Genomic DNA, 12,688 nt, shown 5'->3' on the forward strand with positions numbered 1-12,688 from the left:
TCTCTCTCTCTCTCTCTCTCTCTCTCTCTCTCTCTCTCTCTCTCTCTGTATATGTATGTATGTATTTGATCACAGGACGCTCTATGAGGTCAGATAATTTCATTACTTTGCAAATGATAAAACTGGGACTGTGGGACCCTTGTTTCAACCTTTTTGTTCAAAAAGTAATAATTAAAATGGGATGGCCAAGTTCGTTTTGTTTATTAAAACGAAATCATTGCAACCAACTAAATCTATTTTCAATTTACGTAATAAGTATACGCGTGCTTCTGAAATTAGTTTTGTAACAATGTACAAGTACTGTTTAATTTATATTAATGGAAGACACAACATGGACAATTATTTCAATGAAAATTGTGTTGATTGCAGTAACACGTTTTTCAATTAAACGCAACAAAGAATCGATTTATCATTCGGGAATAATCGAATGACATTTTTTTTTATTTGAATGAATTTTCGTTCAACTAACGTAACAAATAAGTAATTCGTGGAAAAAGACAAGTAGTCAAGTTCATTCGTTTAACAAATTCAAATAAATAATCGATTTGCTTTTCAATTAAACCTAATTCAAATGGCTGACAATGCTCAATAGACTGGCATATTTTCTAAGCTTACCCAAGCAAAATGGCAGCACACAAATATAAGTAAAACAACATTTACACTTCCTAGAACCGAATTGTATTTGTTAAACTAAAAACTATGAAATTAGAAAAAATGGACAAAAAACGTTACTAATTAGATTTAAATCACTCTAATTGCATTCGATCGGATAAAAAAAAAAAAAAAAACAAAGAAAAATTGATCACGAAAAAATCATGCAAGTGTGTTCTTTGTCGGTGAAAAAATCCATTGATATGTAAAATCATTAAAATTGCCTTATGCATATAAGTAATTATACACCTTTGCGCACGAATTCATTCATCGATCCAAGTGTGCTCACTTAAAAAAAAGAGAAGATAACGTTGCTCTTTATACTTGAATCGAGTTTATTGTTTGATTTATGTCTGGTGCGGAAAAATGTAAATGATCTGATGTGAAATATTGTTGTAATTAAGTGGAAATTAAACCCATCGTCGACGCGCAATAGCGTTATATACACACAGCATGTGTGTGAAATTTAACAACTGTACGCAAAAAGGCGAGCAATTTTCTCAATATAATCGACTACAAAATCATGATGCAAACAGCAACATCGCTGCCAATGTGCGCAATTGTTTGGACAAGAAATTCAATCTGAAACATGAAATGGAAGGAATCAAGTACAAAAGAATGCTCATTACAATGGAGAAGGAAAAAAAAGCAACAACAGAAAAATGATAAACAAATACAAGAGCCGTTTGTGATTTCAATGGTTGGTGCCGATTCGCGTGCAATTTTCGTGCTGATGTTATTCACTCACATTTCGATGCGTTGTTCATATTTTTTTGTATGTGTCATTTTACAAGTGTTGCTATGGATGATGAACGCGACGCGATGGGTTTTCTTTTTTCGTTTAAATTTCAACAGCAAAGCATAACTGACGTTGCATTCTAGTTCCGATTAATTTGATTCCAATTTTTCTCTTTCAATTTCGGTTCGATTTATTATTGTTTGCTATTTGCTTTGCACGCCATTTCGAAAGTCTGTAGTCTCTTGTGTTTTTTCGTGTGTGTGTATGTTGAAACACTGCTCCAATATTTGCATAATTGTTTTGCATTTCAAAATCCACAATCGATTCTCGATGCGATGTAACCAATAAATTTAATGCGATAATGCAAACAGCGTCATATTTGATACCTAGAGCGATGTCATTTTTTTCTTCTCATACAATTTGTCTTGTGGTAAATGAACTTTTTTTTTGTCTTGATATCGATGATGGTGGTAATATATATTCAGAATGCGTCCCATTCACCTCTGTGGTGATTTTAATAATAATAAAAAAAAATCTTCCATTCTTGGAATGGTAAAATCGTTGTGGCATACAATTTTCATTCGAAAAATGATTGTTTTCGCATTGAAATTGTGCCGTCTGCAGCACTACATATACACAAATATTGGTTATTTCATTTACATGGATTTACTTCAATTCTCCGCAACTCTCTAGTATCAATGTCGTAGACAGTTGATATTTAAGTTCGTGCACACGCCAATGTAATGTGTCACCGCGACGCATTTTCACTCGTCTTTGTATTTTCGTAAATAGTAAAAGGATTAAAGTATTAAAACAGAAAATTCACTCGCAAAACTAAAATCTGCACAAAGAAAGAAGCATAAAAGATGCTCATTGCATGAGATCCATCCGGCTGTGTTGCTGAGGTTATCAGACAAAGACTCTGTTACATGCTATTAGAAAAAAAGGTATACATGTTTTTTGCATTCGAGTGTTTATGTAAATTGTGGTATTATTGCGGTTTTTTTGTTCGAACAAATCTCTTGGTTGTCGCGTTCATTGACATTGAGTCGGGTGCATGATAGTCTGCACCAAGTTTATATTTCATTGAGTTGTGACGGTGTGTGTACGGTTTCGTGAGGCGACTTCATAAAATATACGTTACCAATTTGCTGTCATAATATATTGAATATGAATTCCAGAAGTTGACATTCCAGCTATATAAAATAATGTTGCATTAATGTACACCAATCACAGTTTAATTGATATTGTTGTTTTATTTACGATTTTACAATTATTAAATTTTAATCAATTTGTATACTATTGAAGATGAGAAGTGAATTTAAATGGCAAAAAAAAAACCGCCGATGAAGCAAAACCAATAACAAAATAGTAAAATCGTAATCGATCGGGCGGATGGAATGATATTAGCGTGAAGTGGCTACAGGTGCGTTGGTTTGTTTGCGATAATTGCTGAAATGTTCCAAATACTGTTGTACGGTATCCATCGGTTGATAGACTTCATTTTGCTTTGGATGTGTGACAGGTGGCGATTGTGACTGAGCCGTAAAATAAGATGGAATTTGAGTCGGTACGTTGGGGCCCATGAAACCTTGCATGAATTCACGTATCAAATCCCAACAATTCGATGCAATCACACATGGACGATACTCAACCTAATGTTTGAAACAAACATAAAAAAAAAACAAAACACGAAGAGAAGAATCAGAATACACACGTGAATGTTTCATATATATAAAATGTGTCTGTGCTTGTATTCATTTGCAAATTGATTTTGGCGCCGCTTGCAATTTGTATTCAATGTTGTTCGTTTGTTGCTTACCTCAACCAAAATTCCTTTGAACGAAATACCGGCCATTGTAACGTTGCCAAGTTTGATAACAAAATCGCCGAGCTCGAAACGTGGCCCCTTTGACTCGATCTAAATATTAAAAACGGAAATTACAATATAAAGGAAAGGATATTCAATAATTGCTCTATGGCATTTTTGTCACAGTATAAATCTCACGCATTTTTTACATTGATTGTTTTAGCCTACCTTTGTTTGTTTTTTCGACGAGTATGCTGGTTGCATTTTCAAAATGAGCAAATCGAAGAGTGAATCGGCAACGAGTGGGATCTGCTTTGTGCCCGTATCCAAAATCGAAAACACTGATGTTGGATGCTCCGAGTTATGCAATTGATGAATCAATTTCGAATTGCCTGCCAAAAAACAAACACAAGTAAATAACATGAATTAAACGTAAAACGTCTACACATTCAAATTCAATGTCGTGGAAAACAATTTTAATCGAAAGCCTCATCTGATAGAGGCAGCCAAAAAGAACGCACACTACGCAGAGTGTAGGTTGTCTGCGTTGTGCGATGATTCAATTTTCAACGGGAAATTAACTGGGTGAATTGTGGTGGTTTGTTGATGTCTATCACATTTCGTTAATTGTTAGAAAATTGTTAAGTTTGGAAATGGCACATCCATATATGCCAAAAGATGAAAATAAATAGAATGGAAAATGATAAATGTCCAAAATGTTTTCGTTGCAACATTTCATGCGTGTTCTAAAATTTTGTTGGCATGAATTTAAATGTCACAACATTGAATTTTGCCAAAATACAACCATATACATTTTATAATGTAAAGTATTTTCTCTCTCTCCCTCTCTAAATGTTGACATAGATGTTTTGAATTCAAAGATATTGATTCTAGCTCCCGCATCCGTAAACAATATATATATATATATACGTGCTAGACGAAAATATGTGTGGTTGATACACAAAACCGAAAATTGCATCGTATATGTTAATTCAACAATAACATTGTTTCATTCGGATGATTGTCTCGCGTGCTGTGCCTCAATGCGTATGCTGTAATCGTTATCAAAGTAGTTAGGCATTCGTCGTTATACATTTTTGAATGCTTATGTCTTGAGCTGACGTTTTGGGTCGATACACACACTATGTGATTATATACGTAAATGCCGTTAAGTAAAGCATGAGTATGGGCAAAATAGCAGCAAACTATATATACCCCATTTACATAAGGAGCAATGAAAACAAATTCAGCGAATGAGAAGAACAGTAGAAGAAGTATTTACGAATCAGGATCACGATGGATGGTGCTCACACAGCAATGGTTTTCGTAGATACGATACGGCTTAATAAAAATGCTATTGTGTCATATCGTACCATGTATAAACGATATGGTGTGTACACAGTAAATCCACTAAATCAAACCATATTTTGGTCTGTATATTTGGCAAATGTTCGTATGTGTATTGGTGCGGCCTTGCACAGGCGCGCCAACTTGAATTCAGCACATTGACATTTCACAAGCACATGGGAATGAGAAATAGCTGAAAAAACTGTCACATCATGTGTTGCAATGCTACCAAATATGTGCTACATATATATGCAGTATATGGCCAATGGGATAAATCATGATTTTCCGCTATGTGCACCGACATTTCATTTTTTGTTGGATTGTGTCCAAAACATACATATCACCACTACCGACAACAACACACGCTTTCATCCAAACATTGACGGAAATTATGAGTTTTCGATACATACATATATGTAGCATTGAATGATCTCGATATATCCTTTGCGAACTTTGTGTGTGCCGTATTGCAGTGTGAGATTTATTTACATTCATATTTAAACTTTCGCTTGCTTTTGCTTCGGCATTTACAAGTCGCAATGTGAAAATTACTTCGTTTTCTTTTTGCTCTGGTGATGGCTACACTGTTAATGTCGGCAAAGGAAAACAATGATATACAACTAGCCGCATATTATATGATCCATGTGTGTTGTATTTTGTATTTGAATATAAAATGCCCGAGATAAAGCGAAAAAAGTGATGCAAATTCATTCAATGCATCACAAAGTACCCGAACCAGACATAGAAATCAACACAAGTCTCATATGGAAGTGTTTTTGAGTATTCATCACAAAATATATCAATGCAAACGACTTCCAACGATTTTGTTGAATCCACAATTAAGCGTGGACCGTTCTTTTTCGTTTGAAAAATGCAATTTTCAGCCTCCAAAATCATTTTTTTCTATGTTTCATTAGAAATTAGTGTTCCGTTGGCGACTATCTCATCGCAATGAATGCAGAATTTTTAAAACTATATATACACACATAACATTTTTTCGGCACAACCGTATTGTATTGTTGTTTTTGGCTCTCCATCCATGGAGCAAAACCGTTTGCAGTACACGGAATGGTGTACAGTATCCCTGTGTGTTATGCTGTATGTATTGTTGGCACTTTCACAGATTCGAAATATACCGTTTTTCCTCTATTTTTCTCTTTTCGCAACCATCCATGATTATTATTACTGTTATTATTATTTTGTGTGTGGAATCCTTGAACCTTGTGATGTAGATGGCTTGATTCAGTTGTGATGCGGGTTGCATAGCGTACAGTCGCATCGAGCATTATTTTTCGTTTGTTGGATACGTAACGAAACAGAAAAAAACGTGTACATCAAATTACAGTTAGTGCGTTTTCTGTCCGATTTTTTTTTCGTTTCACCAAGAATTAGTTTCTTTGCTTATGGCTCTACATTTGGTTTTCGCTTGTCACTTTTATCTGACACAGAGGATTTCGCTCATAATTTTACGCAAACATAATTGATAAAAGATAATAATGCAAAACGGTTTTTTGCACAGATTTTTCGTTTCGATTCGGTTTGGTGTGTGTTATTTTTATCAGATTCCGAAACGCAAGCGAAAAATAAATGGAATATATATCTTTATGATAATAACACCCGCACAAGTAGTAACGGCGTCTGCAGCAGTGATAAGATTGGTCCTTTTATTATTATGTTTTCAAAATGATCATCGCAAACAACACAATTCTCATGAACAACATAATCGGTTATAAAGTGTAAATTTCTGCATGATTTTTTTTTTCTACATAAAAATGATGAGCAAAATAGCCTCAAAACATATAAAATCCACAAAAATATTGCATCATAAACATCGAATGTTGAAGTTTATGGAATTTTTTTTAAAAAAAATGGTGCATTGAATGTTGGTGAAGGACTTTTTCATGATACCGAGAAAATAATAATAATAATAAGTGTTGAAATGTACAACCATTGATGACACAGAAAAAAAATGTTGATTCGAATGTTGTCTAGTTAAATATTGTCCAGATGGTACAAGATCTCAACGATCTATTTTGATATAATTCATCTTACGGCAAACAAAAACAACCCATTCAACGATAACGATTTCTTTCGATTTACGATCAAATAATACCAAACAATGTTAATTTGAGTCGTTAGCAGCAGAAGCAGCAGCAATTGCTTATATAAGAATTTCCATCGATTATTCATGAAAAAGAAAGAAAATTTCAGGAAAGATGTGTACATTTGCAATTGAATCTTGTGATTCGCAACGACGACGACGACGACGACAACAACAACAAGGAGAGATAGAGAGTAAACAATAACATCAACCTCATTCGCCCCATCAAAAATCGATTCAATGAGAATATACACATTAGAAGTTACGGTGTTATTGACATTTGCCACAATACAATATAGAATGCGAATGGCAAAATCATATTCTCTCTTTGTTTTGTGTGTGTGCATGAGAGAGAAGGATTGAATATGTGTGTGTCTCGTTTGTGGCTACCAAAAGGTTCAAGCGCTGTTAAAGTTTTAATAGAATTTTCACCAAATACAAAATGTGTATATAAAATCGACAGAAGGCTTTTTGGGGCGCAAAATATTCATTATTTCGAAATCATAAAACGCATATTTCATGAGCGCACAAAACGCCACGAATTGATTTTGTGCATTGTTTTGCATTTGTGGGGCGGCTGACTAGTCGAGTGAACTGAATCTCAATTGAACATCGATAATGTTTATGACAAATATTCGCAGAAAATGGAGGTTCATTAACATCGCATCAAAAATGTATTCAAGAGAAAACGATAACGACATTCATTTTGATGGGTTTTTGATAAATGTGCATGTGATATTTTGGTGACTAAATGTACAATGTCGAGAGCCAATTTACAGAACAAATTACATTGCATGCATTTGAACATTTATTTACAATATGAAAATCGATATGACACACACCGACTAGAATTCGCCAGCATTTTTTCCCGTAAGAATTGTCACAACTTTTGGAAATGTACTACCACACACAACATAAAAATTCAAACATCGTGAAACTTCCATAATGCCAATAGCATTTTTTGACCAATTTGCCTTCGGAATTAAGCACTCAATCGGAAATGTTTGAAATTCCAAATTTGGTGAACACTTTTACTCTGCCTACTGATTTGTCAGCAGTTTTAGCATGGACACACGACCATCGTATGTCTTTTCGCGATTGCTGTATACACAATACACACACATATATTTTGGTAAATTCACTAGATGAATTATCTGCAGTGCAGTGTAACAGCAGTATTGGTTTCGACATGGATACTAGGCTAAAGGAGAACAACACTAAAGATATGACGTAGACAGTGGAACATTCATAGTGTTTTGTTGTTGTTGTTGCTCTGTGTTCAATTTGTGGTCGGTTGCATTTTGGCCATTTGTTATTTTTCCAAATAATCCACACTGGTTATTTGCGTTTTGGTTGCATTTAATTTGCAATAACAATTAAGCCCACAGGCTTCACTAAAACGAAATGGAATGCTGAACCTCTCTCTCTCTCATTGGCTAAATCTGCAAACTTTGAATTAGTCCCAAAAAATGCGCATTCACAGAGAAATAATATTGCGACAATGGAAATTCGATGAATTTTCATTAATTTTCTTTATTTGAATTTAACAAACATAGAATTGCCTCAGGCAATTCGGCCATAGAAAAAAAAAACTGGTTTGTTTCTTTTTTGTCGTCAAATTCGACTATTTTAATTACATAGAAAACTGTGTCATTGTTATAAAGAATGCATTTTTATAGTCATGATTTCTTATGAACACATTTTAAAACATTGTTCACATTCAATAGAATACCATTAAAATTCTCAAAAATTCAGTTTATTTTCCATTTTCATAACTTTTTGTAATAATTTACGAATTTTTAATGTAGAATAAACAACAAAAAAAAAACGTGATTATTCGCTGCATTCCATAATTATGTAAAAAAATGGCTCTTAATATTACCAAAAGGCATATTTTTCATGTGGTTTTAACACATTTTGGCATAGCCCCACCTTTTTGTGATAAATAGAGAAAAAAAATGACTATTCATTGCGAAAAGTTATCGCGTGTAAAAAAATCTTTTGGTTCCTTGGAAACCACAAAATACTGATCTTTCGGATGGCATGTATTTAATATTTCTATTGGCATATTATCATTAAAAAATAAGCAACATAAAGTTGCTTTAAGTCAACCCGTTGATGACACTGTACAAAAGCAATGCACATAAAAAATAAATATGTGTCGATTTTATCAACGAATTTCCAGAAGAAACACATACAACAACAATAATAGAGAATTTGAGCGCAGAACGTAAGGTTTTACAATCATATACAAAGTAACAAAATCTGAAATGTGAATAATAGCTTTATTCTATTCCGAAAATCATGTAGCATGAGTGCTGCTATCAACGTTGCTCAATGGACAGTTGAAAGTGAATGATGCATGAATTAATTAATGAGCACATTGAAGTAAAACCGCAACATTGTACTGTGTGATGAAAATGAATGACTTAAAAATACAAAGACCTCAAATTGAATGAAGAAAATTGTTGGGTCTTTTTTTGTTAAAATATTCATCACTTTTAAAGCTCAGTTGTGTTAAATTCTCCCAAATGTAATTAGGCAATATAAAGTGCGCTAATAGAATAATTGACATACATTACAATAACGTTTTAATATGGAAAAACCCTATTGAGTGGTTGTGACGTTTTTCGGTGATTGTAGCAACTTTGCTATCTACTTGTCTTTTTGCGTTGTTGTTATTTGTTAAGTGAATTTAAATTTTCATGTACATTGTGTCTGTATATGAGCACGTGTGTGTGTGTTATCATTTTCCAGTGGTGTGTGTTTTTCATTAATTATTAAGCAAAAGTTGGAAGCGAATAGATTTTGCTTTTTGTTGACCAAAAATGCAACTACCCCCAACTAGTCGTTCGACATCATCATACGATCAATTTCCGTGCATATCGAATGTTTGCTGTGCGAGAGCCGCCTCTAATCGTCAAATCGGCTGTGCATGTGTTACGTTTTTGTGTACGTGTGAACTAGGTCAAGCCAAGCTTTGTAAAGGCATTGTATTTGATCACATCCAGTCTGTGTACATACATCACATGCTACTGCTGGTTGCTCCTGTTGCCCGTTGCAATAGACAACTAAACAAATATACCCAATGTAAATAGAGTTATATCGATGCATTGGCTCTGTGTGTATGGCTCGTTCGATTTGTAAACAGACAAAATTAAACACACATCAAAAGCCAATTGATTTTCAATCATCGCACGGTCAAAATGAGTTATTAGTGGAAATCATACGTTATCGACTCTTCTCCTGTCTGCCACTCACTTCGCTGAAATTCGCGATGTGATTTTCTCTTTCTCTCTCTCTAATTAAATGGAGACATTAATTTCTCATAATGTCTCGATTTGTCAAGAGTTTCCATCATTTTTTTTTTCATGATAATGGCTGGTCGTAGATGGGTAAAATTTGGTTGCAGATTCAATGTGTACAGAAAGTTTACGGTCGTTTTGTATTGACAATGGCAAAACGATAAGTAAACTAAATGAGAGAAAAAAAACTACACAGAAAAGTTGTTGGAGAAACTTATATAAACTGTACCGGCACTATTATCCATTCACATCATTACTTTATGCTGTTGAGTGTACTTATTTGTAGCAAAACTCCAACAGATAGACGAAGGAAGCGAGAATGAATTCATTTTGAACGATGAGTTTGCGGTTGATATATTCAGCTGTTACATACGACAGCGACGACGACGACGACAACGAGAAAAATTATCCTTCAGTTCGCACATCAAGCATTGTGAACTGGTCGTATACTTTTTTAACGTCTGCTATTTGCTTTTTCCACACGTACGCAACACAATACATATGCACACACACACACACTCATTCTCGGATGTCTATCGCGATCTATCGATTTTACACCACTTTCCTGCACTTATCTCTATCACTCGTTTGTGGCACAAATATTTATTGGCGAAAACCTTCTAAGCTCATCAATTATATGACATTTTTATTATTACTTTCAATTTTCCTCAAGTTGAATGGTGCCCGATTGTTTCTATTCTTTCGAGAGGGCGAGAGTGTTTTCGGTTTGCCATTTTTGCCTCTCCTCATATCCTTGTATTATAAAATGCTCACAATGAATTCATTGTGCCTTTCACCGTCGTTTCCCTTACTCGATCTATAGCTTTCTTTCCGATTATGTTATAAATATCTAGCACTTAGAGATTTCGTGAAAGATTCCGTAAAAACGAATCGATATTCAATATTGTTCGTTGCACTACGGTGTGTGATGCCACATTTTTTTTCTTTCACTTATCCACATCTTTACGGATAAACTTTTATCATTGATTATTATATTGAAGAGTCAATAGATTTTGTTTGGCGTGCCATCTTTATTGCTGCTGCTGATGTCACATTTTGTGTGTCTGTGTGTTATGATGAAGATGTCAATTATGAGGAAAGTTATTGTAAAAATCTCCTCTCCGTTATACCGACCAACGTTTGAACGAGCCGAAACCAAATCGTGGTGAAAAACATGGGCGATCAAAGTCCTCAGGCCGATAAAAAGCAAAGGAAATTATCTTTTCATATATTCAGCTATTTTCAACTAATTCTAATGTAATTTTTCTCGATTCTTTTGTGTGATTTTTTGCAGCACTTTTTTTATTCCCCTCTTGTTATAAAGCTCAAAATTAAACACCCAATTTAAACACATTCTTCGATGTTCTTTTTTTTTGTTTGTGTTCAATTTGTTGGCAATTCATTGGCACTTCCCGTTGAATAGAATGTAGATGAATTGCACGGTGAAGCTAAGAATCCTCAATATAGTAAACGAGAAAAGAAAATATCCACAAAAAATGCTTTTGACATCGATTTAGTACCGGAAATGATTAACATCACATTAAGAAAATAAACGACGACAACGATTCGTTGGATTTGGTGACTTAATCTTGATTTGTGATAGTTTTTAATCCGATAGCCAACGTTTTAGTTTTTGTTTCCAACTCGGATATATTTTAATTTGAATAAAATTTAAATCGAAGCAACGCGAAAAAGAGAAGGCTTAATATTAGGGAAAAACCAATTTAATAAATCTATAACGACGACAATAATATTGATTCTAAACGAAATAATAAAGCACATACACACATAGAAGAAAAATGTATTCTGATAAAATGATCAACCAAATCTACTATGAAAAACTCAACAGTCTGAATGCACGATATCGCATTCAACGGGATTTGAAATATGCGGTAAGTGAAAATGTTTGTTTTTTTTATAAATTTCAGATTTGAGAGACAAATACCATTCTACTTGGCTTGTCGAAATGGTCATAAATCTCTTGCCAAGGCGTCGAGATTTGCGGTGTGGCGCCAGTGGACGCGAAATTTGCTTTCATGAAATCGGAAAAATTATTATTATTTTTCCTGCGGCTAGTTGAATAACGTGAACTGAAAAGGCCTACGCCTATCTTATGGAGAGAGAGAAAAACCACGCGCTATTTTGATGCGTAAAAAATTGCATAATAATTCATTCATTGTAAATATTTACATTTTTAGTTCAATTCAAACCAATAAATTTCAATAATCCATTTCCATTCGTTCCACATACAATAAGCGTGCCGAGTAGTGTTGATGTTGTGTCAGCATATAAAAATTCAAATTAATTGACTGTAAAAATACAGTGTGAGAGAGAGAAGTGCGGCGCGATTGCACGCAAAAAAAAGACAACATCTCAGCAAAATAATATTTCATTTTATATTTGACATGCTCGCATATGGCCACTTAATAAGCGACTGTTTGCAAACAAATATGAATGAGAGCGTGCCGAATACCAACAACATTTCTTTTAATTGGGATTCTGAGTCACAATATTTTGCATTGCTTCAATGGAAATGCTAGCCACAATCCTAAGCATATCTCTTAATTCTGTGTGCATTCAAGCTAATTTTTCGGCAATTCAATGATATCATATGTGGTTCTTTCAAACAATTGAAACAATTCTTCATGACATTTTCAATTAAAAAAGAAACAATAAAGAACATAATTGATACGATGAAGTTACGCAAAGCATACAAATTATGAATGAAATAGCTT

General features: G+C 34.1%; 2 protein-coding genes across 2 annotated transcripts in view; one reads left to right on the forward strand and one right to left on the reverse strand.

Annotated features, from left to right (window-relative positions):
- Positions 1 to 2,689: 2,689 nt before the first annotated feature.
- LOC116337943 (mediator of RNA polymerase II transcription subunit 20) overlaps positions 2,690 to 12,688 on the reverse strand; it is a 56,265-nt gene continuing 46,266 nt past the window's right edge. The window contains exons 3-5 of the mRNA XM_031762922.1: positions 3,429 to 3,592; positions 3,213 to 3,311; positions 2,690 to 3,045 (exon numbers count right to left, since the gene is read on the reverse strand). Of these exons, the coding sequence (XP_031618782.1) occupies positions 2,797 to 3,045; positions 3,213 to 3,311; positions 3,429 to 3,592 (512 nt within the window). The 3' untranslated portion in view covers positions 2,690 to 2,796. The remainder of the gene's footprint in view (positions 3,046 to 3,212; positions 3,312 to 3,428; positions 3,593 to 12,688) is intronic.
- LOC116337940 (facilitated trehalose transporter Tret1-like) overlaps positions 5,803 to 12,688 on the forward strand; it is a 48,624-nt gene continuing 41,738 nt past the window's right edge. Inside the window, exons 1-2 of the mRNA XM_031762919.1 lie at positions 5,803 to 5,891; positions 11,248 to 11,845. Of these exons, the coding sequence (XP_031618779.1) occupies positions 11,753 to 11,845 (93 nt within the window). The 5' untranslated portion in view covers positions 5,803 to 5,891; positions 11,248 to 11,752. The remainder of the gene's footprint in view (positions 5,892 to 11,247; positions 11,846 to 12,688) is intronic.

Source organism: Contarinia nasturtii, unplaced genomic scaffold (genome assembly GCF_009176525.2).
Source record: "Contarinia nasturtii isolate CC-2019 unplaced genomic scaffold, AAFC_CNas_1.1 Cnas_scaffold_350, whole genome shotgun sequence".
NCBI classification, from domain to species: domain Eukaryota; kingdom Metazoa; phylum Arthropoda; class Insecta; order Diptera; family Cecidomyiidae; genus Contarinia; species Contarinia nasturtii.